At 39.7% G+C, this 23,590-nt stretch overlaps 1 protein-coding gene across 1 annotated transcript in view; it reads left to right on the forward strand.

Annotated features, from left to right (window-relative positions):
* RAD51 (RAD51 recombinase) overlaps nt 1-23,590 on the forward strand; it is a 32,562-nt gene that overhangs the window by 6,929 nt on the left and 2,043 nt on the right. The window contains exons 3-7 of the mRNA XM_032343308.1: nt 2,395-2,532; nt 8,043-8,160; nt 10,248-10,339; nt 14,515-14,609; nt 23,403-23,516. Of these exons, the coding sequence (XP_032199199.1) occupies nt 2,395-2,532; nt 8,043-8,160; nt 10,248-10,339; nt 14,515-14,609; nt 23,403-23,516 (557 nt within the window). The remainder of the gene's footprint in view (nt 1-2,394; nt 2,533-8,042; nt 8,161-10,247; nt 10,340-14,514; nt 14,610-23,402; nt 23,517-23,590) is intronic.

Here is a 23,590-nt window from a genome sequence, read left to right on the forward strand (position 1 = left end):
ACCTTTTCATAACCATTGACTTATTACCTAAGGTCAAGACCTAAATTAGATTTTTCAAAAGTGTTATCAAGAATCCTGCTGAAAGCCTTAAGATAACTGCTAAACATGTCTGGCCATATCTCTTTTGTTAAGAATTCTCCTCCTACTTTATCATTTTTCTTTCTTAGAATTGGACTGTCAAAAACTAAAAGCCCTAGGATCTCATGGTGGAGTCTTGGTAGAGTCTTTATACTGTTTATGAAATTACAATCCAGAGAATTAGAGTGGCCTAGGACAGCTATGCAGGAAGGAGAGGAGCATTGTCTCTCCATTGACCCATATCTGTGCTGAAGTTACTAGCAAGACAGCTGTTGTAGTCAGGGAGAAGGGCTTGTAGCTATTAAGGTGTAAGTGTCAAGCTCCAATTCAGGACTCTGCACAGGAACATCAGGCATTGGACCTGGGCCCTTGCACTATTTCTTCCCATTGTACAGAGGCCCCACATTGTGAGTGCTGCAGACATAGGCTAAGAGAAGTAGGAGGGAAAGCAGAGAAAGCCTTTATTCTTCCCTTTACACATATTCCTCCCACCTCAGCTAAACTTCAAGACTCTAGCAGAAGTTAATATAAACGATGTTTCTGATAAATATTACAGAGTTCAGCATCATAACTTCTGGTATTATGAGCATCCTTATACCCACACATGCATTTTGCTTATTGCTTAAATATCGATAGGAGAGCTTATTTCTGTGGGCAGACACTCCCCTCTCAAAAACCCTTCCTAACCCGCAAAAACATACACATTCCACCACTAATATTGTCCCAGCAGTCATAGTTTTGATGGCTAATAAAATCAAAGCTGAATTTGTGGGACGCCTGGGTGGCTCAGTTGGTTAAGTAGCTGTCTTCGGCTCAGGTCATGATCCCAGTGTCCAGGGATCGAGTCCCACATCAGGCTCCTTGCTCGGCAGGGAGCCTGCTTCTCCCTCTGCCTCTGCCTGCCATTCTGTCTGTCTGTGCTCACTCTCTCTCCCTCTCTCTGACAAGTAAATAAAATCTTTAAAAAAAAAAAAAAAAGCTGAATTTGTAATATAGGTAGGAAGAGGTGCATTTGGGTGGTTTATTTTGAGAACTGGTATATGAGTCCTTAACCAAAACTAGTTTTTCCCCATTTTCTTTTTTTTGAATTTTATTTATTTGAGAGAAAGAGAGCATGAGCACAGAGAGGGAGAAGCAGACTCTTCATTGAGCACGGAGCCTGGGATCATGACCTGAGCTGAAGGCAGATGCTTAACCAACTGAGTTACCCAGGTGCCCCAGTTTTCCCGCATTTTTAATGTCACTTGTTAGAGTGATCCAGTCATTTTGCTACCCTCAGCTCTGGGGCAGGCTTCTCTGTTTACTCCAGCTTAGAGTCAAACAAACAAACAAACAAAAAACATTTTTTTAATTTGTGCTTGATGTAGAAAAACATTAGAAACAGTGGTTTAAGGTGACTTTTTAGGGCCCAGTGTCTCACGTTTTTGACAGAGGAAGAGAGAGCACAAGTAGGGGAGAGTGCCAGAGGGAGATAGAGAAGCAGACTCCCTGCTGAGCAGGGAGCCTGAGGTGGGGCTCATTCCTGGGACCCTAGAATCATGACTTTAGCCAAAGGCAGACACCTAACCGACTGAGCCCCCATGCGCCCCCCAAAGTTCATTTGGAGTCCTAGTCTTAAAAGATTAAGAGTTACTAATTTAAACTGTTCCAAAAAATAGAAATGGAAGGAAAACTTCCAAACTCTTTTTATGAGGCCAGCATCACCTTGATCCCAAAACCAGATAAGGATCCCATCAAAAAAGAGAGCTGACCAATATCCTTGATGAACACAGATGCGAAAATTCTCACCAAAATACTAGCCAATAGGATTCAACAGTACATTAAAAGGATTATTCACCACGACCAAGTGGGATTTATTCCAGGGCTGCAAGGTTGGTTCAACATCCACAAATCAGTTAATGTGTGTGGGGTTATGGACATTGGGGAGGGTATGTGCTTTGTTGAGTGCTGTGAAGTGTGTAAACCTGGCGATTCACAGACCTGTACCCCTGAGGATAAAAATATATGTTTATAAAAAATAAAAAATTAAAAAAAAAAAAGAGTTACTAGTTTATTCCCAGTGCCTGTGAATTAGTGGTTTAGTCTCAACTCATGATGAGAATACGTACATGGGACTACTAGTTTAGAAGTATTGGTTTTCAAAATGAAAATGTTGGTAATTTGTTTTTAAACACCTCATGTGTATAGAATACATTTCAAAGCTTTGGCATATAATATCACAGTTCTTCAAAACAGCTCTGAATTGGGTAGGGCAAATATCTACATTGGCTGAGAGAGCTGAAGCTTACACTTATCCACGGTTTTCTTCACTTGCAGCAATGTGGCATAAATGCCAATGATGTGAAGAAATTGGAAGAGGCTGGATTCCATACTGTGGAGGCTGTTGCCTATGCACCAAAGAAGGAATTGATAAATATTAAAGGGATTAGTGAAGCCAAAGCTGACAAAATTCTGGTAAGTACTGCTTATGTGATGTAGGGGGAGGCATTAGTGGGAATAGCATGTACAGTGAAGGTGGCAGTGTTCCTTCTTCATCTCCCATTGTGTCATTGTGTTCCCCTTTCCAGAGGTGACTACACTAGTTAATTATGTTTATATGTGCCTCCTTGCATAAATTGGGATTTTCTCTCAAGGAAATTAATTTCATGGGGTATGAGCCAAATTGACAAGTTTACATTTCCGCCAGCAGTGCATGCTGATGTACCTTATCTTTCTAGAAATTATGATCTCATGCCTTAGAAATATATTCATTAGTATGTAGCCACTAAAAAGAATTTCAAAGAATATTCATTGATATAGGAGAATGTTTCTGATATAAGAAACATAAGGATTCCTAATATCAGGAATGTTCCTGATATAAGAAAGCAGGGTAATAAGACACAAATACACACACACACACACACACACACACACACACACACACGGTTGATTTTTTTTTTGTTTTTAAAAATGTGTGTATAGCACATACACAGGATAAATACACTAAAATACTTGTGTTATTTCTGAATGGTAAGAATGTGAGTGATTTTTACTTTTGCCTCAATTTTCTGAAGTTTCTTCATTTTGTATAATCAAGTTTTACTTTCAAATAGAAAAGCTGTTTTTATTTCTTGCTAACTAATCATAGGCAAGATTCTTTAATAATTACAAGAGAATGTGATTTTAAATCATATGCTTAGTTTTTTTAACCTTAAAAACATAAAAGTGAGGGGTGCCTGGGTGGCTCAGTGGGTTAAGCCACTGCCTTCGGCTCAGGTCATGATCTCAGGGTCCTGGGATTGAGTCCCGCATCGGGCTCTCTGCTCAGCAAGGGCCTGCTTCCTCCTCTCGCTCTGCCTGCCTCTCTGCCTACTTGTGATCTCTCTCTGTCAAATAAATAAATAAAATCTTAAAAAAAAACACATAAAAGTGATTTTACTGATTTGATTTCTATAATATACATTAATATATGCACAACCTGATGAATTCTGTTTTATTGGGTATCATACTGAGAGCTTTGAATTTTTAAGCACTGGTAGGGATTTTACTTCATTTATTTAGACCACTTTGTAATAGTAACTCAGGGCTGAGAAGTCATAATTCTTTTTTTTTTTTTAAGATTTATTTATTATTCTGAACACTGACCCTGATGCAGAGCTCAGTCTCACAACCTTGAGATTACAGCCTGAGCTTAAACCAAGATTTGGGTGCCTAACCAACTGTGCCACCCAGGCTCCTCTGAAGTTTTCATTTATTGTATTATTCAAATATGTTGTTGAAGTGATGACTTAATTGGAAATGACAGTTCTGAGCCCCTAATACCTCATCAAAAGAGTATGTGTGATACTAAGCCAGTAGGTGTCCCTAAAATCTATTGGTTTTCTTTCTGGGCAGTAATATTTGTGTCAGAACAAATCCTGACAGGATCCTTGCTTATGCCTTGTCAGACCTTAGTTTTCGAAATCAAATCCGTATCTTGCTTTCATGAAAACACAAATAAAAACCTTTAATAAAGCAAAATGAGATGTGCAAAATGATACGGAGCTAGGTCTATTTTTCTGTCCTCTTTGATTTCAGACGTTTTGTAATGTGAATTTCTAGTGGATAAAGGTGGATGATGTTATTTGCTTTTGAAGGTTAAAGAAGATTTCTTCAGTCACTGGCTATTCCTTCAATTCCCCAAAGTCTTTGAAATTGAGTTTTGTTTTATTTTTTTTAAGATTTATTTATTTTAGGGGCACCTGGGTGGCTCAGTGGGTTAAGCCTCTGCCTTCAGCTCAGGTCATAATCTCAGGGTCCTTGGATCGAGCCCCACATAGGGCTCTCTGCTCAGTGGAGAGCCTGCTTCCCCCTCTCTCTCTGCCTGCCTCTCTGCCTACTTGTGATTTCTCTCTCTGTCAAATAAGTAAATAAATAAATAAAATCTTCTTTAAAAATTTTTAAAAAAAGATTTATTTTAGAGAGCATGAATGGGAAGGGCAAAGGGAGAGGGAGAGAGAATCTGGAACAGACTCCATGCTGAGCATGGAGCCCCACGTGGGGTTTGATCTCATGACCCTGAGATCATAACCTGAGCCCAAACCAAGAGTTGCACACTCAACCAACCGCACTACCCAGATGCTACTGAAATTGAGATTTTTCAACAAGAATATCCACTGTTACAGTGGAGAAAGGAAAATAAAGAAAATCATTTGTAGTAAGTACATCAAGGTGGTAGAAAAAGAAAGATTTTATGGACAAATTTGTTCAGAAGGTGACGTATTTATGTGATCTTCTCCACATTTTCAAAGTTTAATTGTAATTGGCTATTGTTGAACCGTGTTCTCTTCGTGTACTGTAAGCACTGACAGATTCAGCACAGTTATTTTTTGTAATATTTTCCATTTTTTAAGATTTATTAGAGGGCATGCATGCATACGTGTGTGTAGTGGGGAGAGGGGCATAGGGAGAAAGAATCCTAAGCAGACTCCCTGCTGAGTGCAGAGCCCCAAACAGGCTCAATCTCATGACCCTGAGATCATGACCTGAGCCAAAATCGAGAGCTGGTTGCTTAACCTACTGAGCCACCCAGGTGCCCCATGATATTTTCCTTCTATTCACCATTCTTGTCTTGTGTCCAAGGTTTGGTAGTTCTTGGCTATTAAAAACTATACATTTAAGACTTCAGTTAGCAGAAAGTAACTCATTATGTAAGTGTGCGAATAGAAGTAAAGTTCTCCCAGATTAGGCAGTTGCATGGTTTTTACTTCACATTTAGTTATAACATTTAGTTATAATATTTTGTTTCTGTAAGGGCTCATAGTCTAGAATTTAGGAGTTAAAATGACAAAAAGAGAAAGCAACTGCTATGTTTTTTTCTTAGCTTTTTGTTGCTAAAATTTTTTAACTTACTGTAATGTTGAATTTTACAGCGAAAACATATACCCATTACCTAGACTCTACCATTAAATTTTAATATATTTGACTTACCACCTGTCTGTTGATGTCTCTATCCAGCAATCAGTCCATCTTGGATTTTTTTAATACTTTTCAAAGAAACTTGTAGATGTCAGTATATTCCCCCTAAATATTTTAGCACACATTAATTAAGGTTCGGTATTGGTTTATACTCTTATTTTATCTTCTGGTTTTCATTAATCTTCATTTTTCCTGTAGATTAGTAGAAGTTATGGGACGAGAGATCATAGAAAAAAGAAGGGAAGAAATTCTCTAAGACATAATAACAGAAAATTTGGCAGAGCTGAGGGGAAATCTCACATAGTAAGAATTCATGGAGTATCAGAGACCCACACTTAGACACATAAGTGTGAAATTTCAGTATACCAGTCATAAAGAGAAGATTCTTAAAGAATTCAGAGGGAAAAAAGCAATTCTAAAGGAATAAAAAATCAGAAACTGGTGCCTGGGTGGCTCAGTGGGTTGGAGCCTCTGCCTTTGGCTCAGATCACGACCATGCCTTCGGCTCCATCAGGCTCTCTGCTCAGCAGGGAGCCTGCTTCCCTTCCTCTCTCTCTCTGCCTGCCTCTCTGCCTACTTGTGATCTCTGCCTGTCAAATAAATAAATAAATCTTTTTTTAAAAAGGAAAAGAAAAGTAAAAAATCAGAAAGACTACTTTTTTTTCTTTTCTTTTTTTTTTTTTAAGTAATCTCTGCACCCACTGTTGGGCTTGAACTCACAACCCTAAGATCAAGAGTTCTTTGCTCCACCAACTAAACCAGCCAGGTGCCTGGAAAGACCACATTTCTTAACAGAAATCTGACTGGTAGAAGCTAGTAGAACAACACCTTCAAAGTTATGAGGGAAAATAATTTTATTATTTTTTTAAGATTTTATTTATTTAAGAGTATATGAGCAAGTGGAGGTGCAGAGGGACAAGAAGACTCCCCACCAAATGTGGAGCCCAGCAGGGGCCCACTGAGCCACAAAGGTGCCCCTATATTTTTTTTTTTTAAGATTTTATTTATGTTTTTGACAGAGATCACAAGTAGGCAAAGAGGCATGCAGGGGGTGGGGGAAGCAGGCTCCCTGCTGAGCAGAGAGCCTGATGCAGGGCTCCATTCTGCTTAGTCTGTATAGTATGCTTTTTTCTAGTATCTTTTATTTATTTATTTAAGAGAGAGCGTGTGAGCATGAGGCGCAGAGGAAGAGAGAGAGAGAATTTCAGGCAGACTCCATCTTAGTACCCTGAGATCATGACCTGAGCTGAAACCAAGGGTTGCATGCTTAACCAACTGTGCCACCCAGGCACCCCTAAATGCATTTATTTTAAATTTTGGAATTAATTGATAGACTCATTATTGAAGACTTATCAGTGACTACAAAATAATATATAAGTGTTTTCAACCTTGTCAGTGTAAAAGAAAAGGTACAGCTGACAGAGATAGGGACAGTAGATACGGAGGGACAAGAGATTGAAGGACAGATGTCTTCATTTAACAAAGGAGAAAGAAGGGGCACCTGGGTGGCTCAGTAGGTTAAGCCTCTGCCTTCAGCTCAGGTCATGATCTCAGGTTGTGGGATCAAGCCCCATGGCTGGCTCTCTGCTCTGCAGGGAGTCTGCTTCTCTCTCTCTCTCTGCCCTTCCCAGCTCATGCTCTCTCAATCTCTCTCTCTCTCTCTCAAATAAATAAAATGTTTAAAAAACAAATAGTTTCTCAGGGTGCCTGGGTGGCTCAGTAGGTTAAAGCCTCTGCCTTCAGCTCAGGACATGATCCCAGGGTCCTGGGATCAAGCCCCACATCGGGCTCTCTGCTCTGCAGGGAGCCTGCTTTCTCCTCTCTCTCTGCCTGCTTGTGATCTCTGTCTGTCAAATAAATAAAATAAAATATTTAAAAAAAAAAGTTTCTCTCCTTTTGCCCCTGTCGCCGTTCCCCCTCCAAAAATAAAAAAAAGTAGAAAAGTTAAGAGATATAGTCTGTGGTTGATGGAACAGGAAATGATAATTTATATATTTTGTTAGACTTCATGCTGTATGTCACATTTGTCATAAGTCGGGCAAAGTACACATGTGTGGGTCTATAATAGTTTTTTTTTTTTACTATGTGGATATATTAGTTGAATTAACAATTAAAAAATTAATTTTCATGGAATCTCTGAATTTGCTTATTTTATCCTTTAGTTGCCAGAGAGATAAAATAATCCTAGAACTATTGGTATTTTGATGACTTTTTATTTATCATTATTTTTTTTTTTAATTTTATTTGTCAGAGATTACAAGCAGGGGGAGTGGCAGGCAGAGAGAGAAGCAGGTTCCCTGCTAAGCAAGGAGCCCGGTGTGGAGCTTGATTCCAGGACCCTGGGATCATGACCTGAGTTGAAGGCAGACCCTTAACTGACTAAATTACCCAGGCATTCCTTTTGATGACTTTTTAAAGAGAAAGCACTCTGGAAATTTTGTTAGAATTTATCTCTTCCCACAGTGTGCCTGATTCTTGTTTTACTAATAATCATATTTTGTTGATTTTACATTTCTTATTTTTCCGAGACTGAGGCAGCTAAATTAGTTCCAATGGGTTTCACTACTGCAACTGAGTTCCACCAAAGGCGGTCAGAGATCATACAGATTACTACTGGCTCAAAAGAACTTGACAAACTACTTCAAGGTATAGTGATCCCTTATCCTTTGCTGTGAACTGCAGTTAGTAAAGTTCCAGGTCAGAGAACAAAACTAAAGTATTTGGGTAGAATTTGTGTGTTAGATATCATTAAGAGATAAGAGAGGGAGCCTGCTTCCCCCTCTCTATCTGCCTGCCTCTCTGCCTACTTGTGATCTCTGTCTGTCAAATTAAAAAAAGAGAGAGAGAGATAAGAGAACTATCCACACTGAAGTAAGACTGCTAGAGGGTGGGGCCTGACTTATACTAAAATTATCTGCCAATGAAATAATGGAATTTCCATTTAATACTGCATTCAGAGAGTAAGCTTCCTCTGCTTATTTTAACGCAGGGTTGAAAATCTGGTAACTAAAACACTCCATGTTTGAATACTGTGTTAGAGTATCAGTGCATGGTAGTGCACACTAAACTATTGGACTTTTATGGAAACATGTAAAGCTTTTGAACTTTTGAAAACATTGCTGTCCTAAATTACTGTGAGGTTAGATTTTTTTGTTGTTGCTTCCCCAAATATTTAATCATTCAAGTTTTCTTTTAGGGTGCAAAATAGTATGCATTCAGGAATAGTATGCAAATTACTATATATTCAGGAATATGTGCAAATTACTTAATATCACTATACCTCACTTTTATTATCTTGATGGTGAGGATAAAAAGAGTTCCTACTTTATAGGTTATTGGAATTAAATGAAATGGTACATACATATGCATAGCACAATGCCAGGTACACAAGAAACGTTTAGTAAATTTTAGAGGATATCTCTATAATTTTTACATTTACTGCTTATTGACTTGTCGTGGTATAGTTCTTTATCTTGATTGTGGTGGTAGTTACATGAAGCTACAGATGCAGTAAAATTGCATAAAACTGTATACATATACACAAATGAAATGAATGCATTTTTTTAAGATTTTATTTCTTTGACAGAGAGAACACAAGTAGGCAGAGAGACAGGTGGGGTTGGGGGGAAGCTGGCTCCCCACTGAGAATAGAGCCCCATGCGGGGCTCGATCCCAGGACCCTGGGATCATGACCCAAGCCAAAGGCAGAGGTTTAACCCAATGAGCCACCCAGGCGCCCCTATTTTTTTTCTTTTAAGATTTTATTGATTTATTTGACAGAGAGATCACGAGTAGGCAGAGAGGCAGGCAGAGAGAGAGAGGAGGAAGCAGGCTCCCTGCCAAGCAGAGCGCCCGACGCGGGGCTCAATATAAGGACCCTGAGATGATGACCTGAGCCGTAGGCAGAAGCTTAACCCACTGAGACACCCAGGCGCCCCAAATGAATGCATTTATAACTAGAGAAATCTGAACGAACTCTGGGGGATGTATCACTGACAGTTTTCTAATACTGATACTGTACTATGATTATGTAAAATTGTGTTAACACTGGGGGAGCCTGAGTGATGAATTCTTGGGACCAGGGCGCCTGCGTGGCTCATTCATTAATCGTCTGCCTTTGGCTCAGGTCATGATCCTGGGGTGCTGGGATTGAGTCTTGTACCAGGCTCCCTACTCTGTGGGGCTTCTGCTTCCCACTCGCCCACGACGAGCTGCTTCCCTTGCTTGTGCTTGTTCTCTCTTTCTCTCTGTCAAATAAATAAAATCTTTTTTTTTTTTTTAAGATTTAATTTAATTATGTCCCAGAGAGAGAGGGAGGAGAGCAAGCACAAGCGCGGGGAGCGGCAGGCAAAGGGAGAAGGCTCCCCACTGAGCAAGGAACCTGACTTGGGACTTGATACCAGAGTCCTGGGATCAAGCACCACATGGGGCTCCCACTTAGCGGGAAGCCTCCTTCTCCCTCTCCCACTCCCCCTGCTTGTGTTCCCTCTCTCACTGTGTCACTCTCTGTCAAATAATTAAAATCTTAAAAAAAAAATTCATGGAACTTTCCTGTACCTTTCTTTGTGATTTTCTGTAAATCTAGAATTATTTCAAAATAAAAATATTGCTTGTTGAAAATTGAATTTATAAATTATTTATACATCTTTCTGATGAGTTCCAAAGACACTTCTACAGTTATTCTTTCTAAACATTTGTATTGTGCTAAGAGGTGTTTCCTATTGCTCTTTTAGGAGGAATTGAAACCGGATCCATCACAGAGATGTTTGGAGAATTCCGAACTGGGAAGACTCAAATCTGTCATACATTGGCTGTAACATGCCAGGTGAGATTTTGGGCTCTAACCAAATCTGCAAAAAAAAATTAGTTGATTGCTATTTGCAAGCATCTTTTGGGATGGACATTAAAAGGGCACTTTAGGGCGCCTGGGTGGCTCAGTGGGTTAAGCCGCTGCCTTCGGCTCAGGTCATGATCTCAGGGTCCTGGGATCGAGTCCCACATCGGGCTCTCTGCTCAGCGGGGAGCCTGCTTCCTCCTCTCTCTCTGCCTGCCTCTCTGCCTACTTGTGATCTCTGTCTGTCAAATAAATAAATAAAATCTTTAAAAAGGGGGGGGCACTTTATCCCTAAGACCCATAGACCCCTACTATACAATTCTTTCATGTTCTAGACACTTTCACATCATTGTTTTCAGATGATTTCATCATTGTTTCAGATGTTTTCTTATCCTCCACTATGCCTCCCCTGGCTTTACCTGCCCTCTTCACTACTCTAGATCTTATGATTCACCATTAAAGTCATTCCTCAGATACATATTCCCCACCTAAAGAGATGTCAGTCTTAGATGAACCCTTCTTAGAATCTTCTTTGAGAGCTTTTTTTTTTTTTTTTAAGATTTTATTTATTTGAGAGAGAGAAAAAGGAAGCAAAAGAGAGCATGTGTGGAGGGGAGAAGCAGACTCCCTTCTGAGCATGGAGGCCAATGCCAGACTGGATCCAGGGACTCCGGGATCATGACCTGAGCTGAAGGCAGACACTTAACCAATTGAGCTACCCACGTGCCCCATGAGAACGGTCTTCTTAGTCCCTGTTCCTTAATAACTGAATCATACTGGAGAAAAATCATACTATAAAGCTGATTATCTTCACTTTAAATCCAAAATGACAGACATTAACATTCATACTGCTTAGAAGACCTACTAAATTTGTTTAGGCATTCTTTTTCCCATTCAGTAAGAATTCTCATGCTTTGTTCTTTCCTCTCAAACCTTCATGTTCCTCTTCAACCCTCACTCAGCCAGTGACCGACCTATTCTTCACATCAGATTTATGAATCCACCTACATTTATACCCATTTTTTCATATCTTGGGCTATAACAGAAAAGTGTCTCTTTTCAAAACCCCATCCTATCAGTGTGATCTGGTTACCATCTTTGGCCACCTTCTCAGGGACTCTACTCCTCCTCTATTTTATGCTTTACCTCTGTATTAAGTATCTCTTCCAAAACTTTTTTTTATTTGTAGTCTCATTCATGGGAGGATTTGGAAATAGACACAGTGAATTAATTCCTAAAATCATGTTTTATTGAAATAATAGATATAGGGGATGCCTGGGTGGCTCAGTTGGTTAAGCTTCCAACTCTTGATTTCAGTTCAGATTATGATGTCAGGGTCATGAGATCAAGCCCCGTGCTGGACATGACGACTGCTTGAGACTCACTCTCTCTCCCTCTATTCCCCACCACCACCAAAAGAAAAAAGAGAAGAGGCACCTGGGTGACTCAGATGGTTAAGCGCCTGCCTTTGACTCAGGTCATGATATCCAGGTCCTGGGATTGGGTCCCAAGAGTCTCATATCAGGCTCCCAGCTCAATGGGGAGTCTGCTCCTCCCTTTCCCTACCTCTCCCCCTGCTTATGCTTTCTCTGCCTCTCTCAGTCTCAAATGAATAAATAAAATCTTTTTAAAGAGAGAGAGGATGCTAATTCATTAATAACAGAAAGGATTACATTTCACCAGCCTAAGAGCTAGAACTAGAAGTGTAGAAAGGATGTTAGATTACTGCTTAAATCTAAACATAATCTGCTGTCATTTATTCAGATTTTCTTAATGAAGTGAAACTCTATTACATTAGATCTCTGTCTAATAAGTTACATAAAGTTGAGAGCCACAGTTAGATCACAGAAACGAACAGGCTATGTTTCTTTGAAGTACTAGACTAATTTTAAAATTCTGAGAAGACATTTTATCATAAATTCCAGTTTTATTTTTTTTTTATTATTTTTATTTTTTTTTTAAAGATTTTATTTATTTGACAGAGAGAGATCACAAGCAGGCAGAGAGAGAGGAGGAAGCAGGCTCGCGGCTGAGCAGAGAGCCCGATGCGGGGCCCGATCCCAGGACCCTGGGATCATGACCCGAGCCGAAGGCAGCGGCTTAACCCACTGAGCCACCCAGGCACCCCTAAATTCCAGTTTTAAATGCATATTCCCTTTGACAAAATGTGGCTTACACAATTGTTCACAGATAGTCAAGGATAAATGTACAAAGAATTTACACAATAGCATTATAAAATGGTGAAAGTTCAAAACAATGTACATCATTGTAAAATAGGAAGAAGAGTTAAATTATGGTACTAAGCAGTTATTAAAAATAGTTAACTTGGGGGGCGCCTGGGTGGCTCAGTTGGTTGGACGACTGCCTTCGGCTCAGGTCATGATCCCGGAGTCCCGGGATCGAGTCCCGCATCGGGCTCCCAGCTCCATGGGGAGTCTGCTTCTCCCTCTGACCTTCTCCTCGCTCATGCTCTCTCTCACTGTCTCTCTCTCAAATAAATAAATTTTAAAAATCTTTAAAAAAAAAAAAATTAAAAAAAATAAAATAAAATAAAATAAAAAATAAAAATAGTTAACTTGGGGCACCTGGGTGGCTCAGTGTGTTGAACCTCTGCCTTCGGCTCGGTTCATGATCCCAGGGTCCTGGGATCGAGCCCCACATCAGGCTCTCTGCTCGGCGGGGAGCCTGCTTCCCCCACTCTCTCTGCCTGTCTCTCTGCCTACTCGTGATCTCTGTCTGCCAAACAAATAAATACAAAATCTTTTTAAAAAATAAATAAATAAATAAATAAAAACTAACTTGGTTGTGGTGTTCCAGTCCAGTAATATGAGATGACTGCAGTGGCACTAGAGGGCAAGATGGAGGAGACACAATGGGCAGAGTATGCAGTCCACCACCTTGAAGTTGGCTCAATAACACACTGGGACCTTGTCCACTTTTCTGTCAGTCTTCATACCTATACCCAGTCACCTATGGTCTCCCTTCACCCATAGAGGTCTTTGTAGCTGGAAAAGAGCCTGCTTCCTTCTCTCTCTGCCAGAGGCTGAAGAGAGGCACTGCCTACTTGTCATCTCTGTCTGTCAAAGAAATAAATAAATCTTTAAAAAAAAAAGAAAGAAAGAAAGAAAATTTGATGTTTCTTGGCCCTTCGTATAAAATGTCCTTAAGGATTTTCCTCAGAATTTAAAGGTGAATTATGACTCCAAAGTAGATTGCTAGGGTGGAAACTACCCTTTGGCATCATTCACATGAAATTTGTAGAACTTAAAGTTGTCTGACATGGGATGGGTAGCCTAAAAACCAAGATTTCCCTAACTAGCTCATAAGATAATTTTGATGGCATTCCTCCCTTTTCTTTTTCTTTTTTTTTTTTAACTATATTTTCCTTTTCCTCCTTTTGTTTAATTTTAATATCTGTAGGTACTATTGGAATAAACACCCTTATTTTTTCTTCTCTCTCAGCCATACTTTAAACTTACTAAGAATGTCCCTGGGGCATGGCCAAACCTCGTTAGGAACCTGCAGAAGCAAATCTGCTTAATAAAGTGAAGTGTAAATGTGGCTTGAATGTGACAAAATTAATTGAGTATTGGATCACTGTCTCTAACTTATTAAAGTTAAGATAGTAAATGAACTTTCAAATATCTATACTCTTGAAAGAATTGTTTAATCTTGTGTTGATATGCAGTCATAGAATTTTATCGCTGAGTTTGGACTGTATTTCCAAGCAGTCCAACTCTGGTAAGAGTGGCATTGCATGCTGTGGAACACCAGGAGTTTCGTATCTACTGCTAGCTCTATTTCTATCAGAAGGGAGCGCCTCCTGGGGCACCTGGGAGGCTCAGGGTTAGGCCTCTGCCTTCAGCTCAGATCATGATCTCAGGGTTCTGGGATGGAGCCCCACATCAGGCTCTCTGCTCAGCAGGGAGCTTGCTTCCCCCGCTCCCCCTACCTGCTTCTCTCCCTACTTGTGATCTCTCTCTCTCTCTCTCTCTCTGTCAGATTAAAAAAAAATCTTAATGATGAAGGGAATGCCTCCTATCTACTCCTGATTGACTCTTTAAATTTTTTTTTCCCTTTGCTTTATTGGGGGTGGGTGGTGAAGTTGATCAGTTATATTAGAAGTACAGTGTTCATTTGTACACTGTTCTTTTTGTTCTGTCCAGCTTCCCATTGACCGAGGTGGAGGAGAAGGAAAGGCCATGTACATTGACACTGAGGGTACCTTCAGGCCAGAACGGCTGCTAGCAGTGGCTGAGAGGTAGGTTACTGAATTAGATGAGAGAAATCTTTTTTTTTTTTTAATTTTATTTGAGAGAGAGCATGAGCTGGGGGAAGGAAAAGCACACTCTCCACTGAGCAGGGAGCAAGATGCAGGGCTTGATCCCAGGAGCCTGGGATCATGACCTGATCAAAGGCAGACACTTAACCAATTGAGCCACCCAGGCACCCCCAGGTGAGAGAAATCTGGCACCGCCTGTCACTGTAGTGATTGCCAGGGTTAGTGTGTCTGAAGAGTTTTTCTTTTCTTACTGGTCTATATCCCAAAGTTATATGTGTAGATCAGAAGAATGACCTTCCTTAGAAAAAAGCACTCTTCTTAAATCTCTGAGTTATTGTCAGACTGGATAAAAAAACTACACCCAGCTATGTGCTGTTTTCTAGAGAAACACTATAGATTCAGAGACACAAATAGGTTGAATGAAAAAGGATGAGAAAAGATATTGCATCCAAACAATAACCATAAGAGAATTGGCTGTACAGGCAGTATCAGTATAGGCTTTAAGACAAAATAAATACTAGAAACAAAGAGGACCATTTTATAATTGAAAAGTCAGTTCATTGGGAAAATAGAACAGTTATAAACATACCTTAATAACAGGCCCCAAAATATGTTATACAAAAACTGACATAATTGGAAGGCAAAATAAGCAATTTAACCATAACAATTGGGGACCATTATCTCAGTTCAAAAAATATATAGGTACTGTGCGTAATGGTGGAAGTCTGAATGCATTCTCCTTAAGATTGGAAACAAGGATGTCCACTCTCACCATTTACATTCCATTGAAGGTGGAAAATACTGAATGTACTGGAGGTCCTAGTCAATGCAGTCAGCTAGGAAAATGAAATAAAAGGCATCCAGATTGGAATGGAATATGTAGAACTATCTTTATTCACTGATGAAATGATCCTTTCTGTAGAAAATTCTAAGGAATCCACATACACACAAAACTACTAGAACTATATTATTTCAGCAAGGTTGTATTCTCACTATGCAGAAATCCATTGTTTCCATAGAAGCAATGAACAATTTAAAAATTAAGAAAACAGGGCGCCTGGGTGGCTCAGTGGGTTAAAGCCTCTGCCTTCGGCTCAGGTCATGATCCCAGGGTTCTGGGATCGAGCCCCACATCAGGCTCTCTGCTCAACAGGGAGCCTGCTTCCTCCTCTCTCTCTGCCTGCCTCTCTGCCTCCTTGTGATCTCTGTCTGTCAAATAAATAAATAAAATCTTTAAAAAAAAAAATTAAGAAAACAATTTTGTCATTCACAATAGCACTGAATTCCCTCCCCAAATGATCAAAAATCAAAATAGGAATAAATTTAACAGGAGACTACAAAACATTGCTGAAAGAAATTGAAGATCTACATAATTAGAGAAACACTCCATACTCATGGATTGGAAGACTTTAATTATTATTAAAGTCATAATATTACCTCAAACTGATATAGATATCCAGCACAATCCCTACTGTAATTTCAGGAAGCATTTAGGCAGAAACCAACAAGCTGATTATAAAATTTCTGTGGAAATGTCTAGAACCCAGAATAGCCAAAACATGCTGAGGTAGCAGGGAGAACAAAATTGGAGATCTTGGTCTTCTTCATCTTAAAACTCACTTAAAGCAACAATAATTAAGACACTTGGTGCTGGAATGGGATAGACATGTGGATTAGTGGAACAGAATTGAGAATTGAGACATAAGCTCTTTCATTTATAGTCACTTGATTTTTTACAAAGATGTCAAGGCAATTTAGTGGTTCCTCAGTCTTCGTCTTTCAATAAATGGTGCTAATGTAGCTGGATAGCAGCATGTAAAAAGATAAATTTAGACCCTTGTGCTATACATAAAATTAACAAAAATGGATAACAGTGTGGTGAATCCTCAAAAAATTAAACCTAGAATTATAGTATAGTTCAACAATTCCACTTTTAAGTATACAAAGAATTGATATGGGGACTCAGATACTTGTACACCAGTGTTCCTGGCAGCACTAGTTACAGTAGTCAAAAGGTGGAAACGCCCGGCTTATTCATCATTAGATGAATGGATAAACAAAATGTCATAAAAATATAAAATGGAGGGGCGCCTGGGTGGCTCAGTGGGTTAAAGCCTCTGCCTTTGGCTCAGGTCATGATCTCAGGGTCTTTGGATTGAGCCCTGCATCAGGCTCTCTGCCCAGCGGGGAGCCTGCTGCTTCCTCTCTCTCTGCCTGCTCTCTGCCTACTTGGGATCTCTGTCTGTAAAATAGATAAATAAAATCTTTTAAAAAATAAAATTAAAAAAATATATATTAAATGGAATATTAGTCAGTCTTTAAAAGGAAGGAAATTCTCTCATACGCTACAACATGGATGAATCTTAAAAACAAGCTAAGCGAAATAAGCCAGTTACAAAAGGACAAAAATTGTAATGATTCTTCTTAAACAAGGTTCTTACAAGGTACTTAAGTGGTCAGTTCATAAAGATGGAGAGTAGAACAGTGATCCTCAGGGGCAGGGAGTGAGGAGAGTTGGGAGTTATTATTTGGGGGATACAGAGTTTCTGTTTCGGATGATAAAAAGTTGTGGACATGGATGGTGGTGATGGTTGCACAGCATGAGAATGTACTTACTGCTTCCGGACTATACTTTTTTTTTTTAAGATTTTTTATTTATTTATTTGACAGACAGAGTTCAAAAGTGGGCAGAGGAGGAAGAAGAGGAGGAAGCAGAGCAGAGAGCCCGATATGGGGCTCGATTCCAGGACCCTGGGATCATGGCCTGAGCCAAAGGCAGAGGCTTTAACCCACTGAGCCACCCAGGCACCCCTAGGACTAAACATTTTTAAAAAGGTTAAAATAGTCAATTGTATGTCATGTATATTTATTATTATTTTAAAAATCATGGTCGTAAATGTAAGAATAAAACTATAAAACTTACAGGGAAAAAAAAGGCAGGAGAAAATATTTGTTGAGCTTGAGGTAGGCAGATGTCTTAGATATAACACCAAAAAGCATCCATGAAAGAAAACATTGATAATAGTTTTCATTTCATCAAAATTTAGAAGTTTTGTGCTTCAAAGGACATTATTAAGAAAGTGAAAAGACAACCCAAAGGATGTGAGAAAATATTTGCAAATCGTATTTTTTTTTTTTTTTTTTTTTTAAAGATTTTATTTATTTATTTGACAGAGAGAGCTCACAAGTAGACGGAGAGGCAGGCAGAGAGAGAGAGAATGAGAGAGAGAGAGGGAAGCAGGCCCCCTGCTGAGCAGAGAGCCCGATGCGGGACTCGATCCCAGGACCCTGAGATCATGACCTGAGCTGAAGGCAGCGGCTTAACCCACTGAGCCACCCAGGCGCCCGCAAATCGTATTTCTGAAGGGTTTAGTATCCAGCAATAGAGAGACAACCCAATTAAAAAATGAGCAAAGGATTTGTACAGCTGTTCTCCAAAGAAGATAAATGGCCTAGAGGCACATGAAAAGATGTTCAACATCATTAGTCAAGGGGAAAAACAAAACCATAGTGAGATACCACCATTAGGATGGCTGTAACAAAATAGGCAGTAACAAGTATTAGGATATAGAGAAACTGGAACCCTAATACCTTGCTAGTAAGAATGTAAAATGGTGAAGCCACTATGGAAAACAGTGTGGTAGTTAACTATAAAATTACCACATAACAGAGCAGTTTGGCTCTGGTTATGTGCCCAAGAGGTAAGAAAACGTGCCCACATAGAGACTTGTTTGTAGATGTTATAATATTGTTATAATAGCCCCAAACTGGAAATAACCCAGTTGTACATCAACTGATGGATGAATAAACAAAATCTGATTTATGCATACAGTGGAGTACTATTAAACAGTGAAATGGAATGATGTACCCATGCATGTCATACCATAGATGAGCCTCAGAAGACATACTAAATAGAACCTAGACACACAAGATCGTATATTTTATGATTTCATTTATAAGAAATTCCCAGAAGGAGAAAATCTGTAGAGCAATGGATTAGCGGTTGCCTGGAGCAAGAAGTAGGAATAACTACAGATAGACTTGAAAGATCTTTTGGGGATGATGGAAATGTTTTAAAATTGGATTGTGAAGGGTGCCTGGGTGGTTCAGTGGGTTAAAGCCTCTGCCTTTGGCTCAGATCATGATCACAGGGTCCGGGGATCAAGCCCTACATCCGGTTCTCTGCTCAGCAGGGAGCCTGCTTCCTCCTCTCTCTCTCTCTGCCTGCCTCTCTGCCTACTTGTGATCTCTGTCTGTCAAATAAATAAATCTTGGGGAAAAAAATTGGATTGTGATGAAGATTGTACAACTCTGCAGATTTTATTACTAAAAAGTCATTCAGGGATGCCTGGGTGGCTCAGTCGGTTAAGCTTCTTCATTCAGCTCAGGTCATGATTGCAGCATCCTGGAACTGAGTCTCACACTGGGCTCCTTGCTCAGCATGGAGCCTGCTTCTCCCTCTGCCAGACACTACCCCTACTGTCTACTTTCTCTCTCTCTCTCTCTCTGATAAATAAATAAATAAATAAATAAATAAACTTTAAAAAGTCATTCAGTTGTAGACTTAAAGCAGATTGATTTGATGGCATACAGAATAAATACCTCAGTAAAGCTGGTAAAGAATATATAATTTTCTCTGTTCCCTAATCTTTCAAATAAACCCTCAAATTTGTTTAACGTATTTTCCCTTGTCTAGGGCAAAATGTGATAATTTGATCCTACCACACATTTTACCGAAACCTAGTGATTAAATATCATTTAATTGCATGTTGAGATGTCAGACCCAAGTTGGAACTTGCCTAAGTTGAGAATTTTCCTTTTTAGTTTTAGAATTATGACCAAGTTATCTGCCCCAGTTTACGATTTGAGGAATCTGAGCTATTGAATGTATACCACTGAGGCAAAAATATCAGTTGGAACAGTAATTGCAGCTCTTTGCGTGTGCTTACGGAATCTGTCAGGAAAAAAGAATTCCTCTCTTGCACCTGATTTTAGGTTTCTAAAGAAGAGTATACTGGGGTGCCTGGGTGGCTCAGTCAGTTAAGCCTCTGCCTTCAGTTCAGGTCATGATCCCAGGGTCCTGGGATTGAGCCCCTCATCGGGTTCCCTGCTCAGCGGGAAGCTGCTTCTCCCTCTCCTACTCCTCTTCTTGTGTTCCCTCTCTCGCTGTGTCTCTGTCAAATAAATAAAATCTTTTTTTTTTTAAATCACCCTTTTAATTTTTAAGTACAGTTTTAATAGTGGAAGTTTTTTTTTTTAATAAAGTCATTAAAAGTTTTGCCCACTAACCTAAATGAGTGTTAAGATAGGATAGATGAGATAGTAGAATGTTGCCTCTGAGGACAGGGCTTTGTTTTGCTCACTGACTGTATCCCTAAGCCCTAGAAAAGGGCAAACAGCATTAATGAAGGAGTATTTATTAAGTGGAGCCATGTTTATGGCTGTTTTGTCAGCTACAGGAAAAATATGTTTTTTTTTCTTTTTTTAAAGATTTTACTTATTTACCAGACAGAGATCACAAGTAGGCAGAGAAAGAGAGAGAGAGGAGGAAGCAGGCTCCCCGCCGAGCAGAGAGCCCGAGGCAGGGGTCCATCCTGGTACGCTGGGATCATGACCCGAGCCGAAGGCAGAGGCCCCAACCCACTGAGCCTGGTCCCCCTAGCAAAAATAGGTTTAAAGAGAAATGTCATTAGTTTTATCATTTCTGCCTATCAAGAACATTTCTTATAATTGAATTTATTATATTGCGTTTATAGTTTTGGGAAAGTTACCAAACTCCTTAAGGTAATAGCTAATTTCCCCTCACAACAGAACAGCCCTCATTAGTTTTACCTTTTGAATAATATTGACCACCCCAACCTAATCCAGGTTATATTCTAGTTCATGGCTTCTCAGAACACAGTTCTCAATACAGCTGTATTTAGCATCACCTAGGAACTTGTTTGAAGTACAAATCCTCTGACTCCTTTCCATCTATTGAATCAGAAACTGTAGAGACTCAGGATACAGTCCAGCAATGTTTTCTCAAGCTCTCCAATGAAGCAGATGATAGCTAAAGTTAAAGAACTGTGGCCATAATTGCTAGCTACAGTGTCACCACCTTTTCTTTTTGTAAGTTTTATTTATTATAGGGAGACCAGGATGGGAGGGGCAGAGGGAAAGGGAGAAAAAGAATCTGAAGCAGACTCCCTGCTGAGCACAGAGCCTGACATGGGGCTCGAACCCACAACCCATGAGATCATGACATGAGCTGAAATCTAGAGCCAGATGTTCAACCAGCTGAGCCACCCAGGTGCCCAGTGTCACCATCTCTTTTGAAACTTCTTTTAAATACTATGAAAGAATGCCAGAACCCATCTTGAGGCAGTATAGCTCTTTTTCAAACTTACATGTTAAGAATCACCTGAAGTTATTTGTTAACTACACAGATTAACACAGAATTCATTATGTGTTAATGATTAATTCATATAAATTGTTGTTATAAAGGAATAAAACCTTTTTCTTCCCTGAAAATTATGATTTATTAAGTCTCAGGCCCGGGAATTTTTTTTACAGGTGTTCCATGTTATTCTTTAAGGAAGTTCTGGAAACATATGAGAGATGATGTTTATTTCTAGCCAGCTTTTTCCACATTGTGGGAATTGAAAATTCCATGTGCTCCTTCAGGAATGTAACCAAAGAGATCTATAGTGTTTTTTGTGAATGCTGCTGACATAAAGGCCAGGATAAGTCTTTTTTTTCCTGGTAAACCATCCACATTCTTTTTTTTTTTAAGGTTTATTTATTTGACAGCACAAACAGGCAGAGAGGCAGGCAGTGAGACAGAGGAGGGAAGCAGGCTCCCTGCTGAGCAGAGTGCCCGATGCGGTGCTTGATCCCAGGACCCACTGAGCCACCCAGGTGCCCCAACCATCCATATTCTGATAGCTAAAGATAATCTCCTTTCCTGACAGATGGTATCAGTGTTTCTGGAACAAATCTAGACTTGTGTGCCACAGCACTTAGGCCCCTTGAATCTCTTTCTTACAGCAATGATTTAAATATCGAAGTTTTTTTCTCCTTATCCGCAATCTATGTTTGGTCAAGATTCCAAGGTAAACTTCTATCCTTATTCTCTTTATCTTTATGCCCAGACTTAATAATTCATGATCATCAATCCACTTAATGCCAAAGCTAAACTTCTGCTTGTGTTGATGGTGGCCAAAACAGCAGGTGAAGTGGCTAAGAAAAGCACAAAGACTGTGGCTGATATGAAGAATATATTTTATAATGTTGGAAAATGTACTTGGTTAGAATGGGATCTCCTGGGGGGCACCTGGGTGGCTCAGTGGGTTAGACCGCTGCCTTCGGCTCGGGTCATGATCTCAGGGTCCTGGGATCGAGTCCCGCATCGGGCTCTCTGCTCAGCGGGGAGCCTGCTTCCCTCTCTCTCTCTCTCTGCCTGCCTCTCTGCCTACTGTGATCTCTCTCTGTCAAATAAATAAATAAAATCTTTAAAAAAAAAAAAAAAAAAAAAAAGAATGGAATCTCCTGATACTGAGGGATAGTGTATTACAGTGTTCTATCCAAGTGCTAGGATAGATTATTTCTTTGTGGTTCTATGCTTTCTGGGAGGAAAAACCAGAGGAAAGCTATTAGCTAAGGCTAAATCCCAGAAGAAAAGGCTTAATGCAGTGTATGCTTTTGTAAAGATCAGAGTCTCCACGTATAATAGACTTGCTTCTGTAAAAGACTGATGGAATCATAAACATTGAGACTTAGGGTTCCCAAAGAATGCCTTGATTTTGCTTAAACAGATTCTTTTTTGAACTATAATGTAAGGGAGTTGGTGTACTTTTGGACTATAATGATTTTAGGTTAACATTAATATAAAAATTTGAATTATAAAGTGGTATGATTGTCTTCTTGTTTGGGTTGTGGATAAAAGCTGTATTCAGTATCATTAACTCAGAATTTAGGTATTAAAAAAAGTGCTAGGTAAGAAAGGCCTAGTCTTTTTCCCTCAAGGAATTTGTAGTTAAAAAAAAAAAAAAGATTTTATTTATTTATTTGACAGAGAGAAATCACAAGTAGGCAGAATAGGGGGAAACAGGCTCTCTGCTGAGCAGAGAGCCCAAGGAGGGGCTCAATCCCAGGACTCTGAGATCATGACCCAAGCTGAAGGCAGAGCTTAACCCACTGAGCCACCCAGGTGCCCCTTGAGTGGTTGTTTAGAAGCTTTTATTCCTAGGGGTGCCTGGGTGGTTCATGTGGTGAAGCATCTGACTCTTGATTTCAATCATGTCATAATCTCAGGGTTGTGAGACTGAATGCCACATCTGGCTCTGTGCTGGCTACAGGGCCTGCTGTAGATTCTCTCCCTCTGCCCCCTACCCCTACTCTCTCCCTCTCTTAAAAAAAAAAGAAGAAAAAGGTTTTATTCCTCTATAACATCAATTTATATGAATTTAATTGATCTTTGTTATTTTTGTTTCAGTTCCAGTTCTGTCATGTTGCATTGGTTTTTCCAGGAGAGTACTTGGAACATGATTTGGAAATTCGTTTTGGCTCAGGAGTCCTGAGAGACTAAATTTGATTTATCCTGAAGTCCTATCGATCTACCCCAAAGGAGTGACTCCGGTCATCTCTCTCTAGTTTGCCTGGATTTCTAATAGAAAGGGAATTAATATTCTTTAACCTTAACACTTCTTACCTAATCAAGCAATCTCTTTACTATTAATTTCCAATCTAAGTTTTCTTTGCAGTCTAAAACGGTTCTCTGTTTTCTTCTAGATATGGCCTCTCTGGCAGTGATGTCCTGGATAATGTAGCGTATGCTCGAGGGTTCAACACAGACCACCAGACCCAGCTCCTTTATCAAGCATCGGCCATGATGGTAGAATCTAGGTATGTGCTCAGTAGAAGACACAGAGTATGGCCCAGACCCATTACCTTGAATCTTATATAGGCTATTTGGCCAA

This window comes from Mustela erminea, chromosome 5 (assembly GCF_009829155.1).
Source record: "Mustela erminea isolate mMusErm1 chromosome 5, mMusErm1.Pri, whole genome shotgun sequence".
In the NCBI taxonomy this organism is placed as follows: Eukaryota; Metazoa; Chordata; class Mammalia; order Carnivora; family Mustelidae; genus Mustela; species Mustela erminea.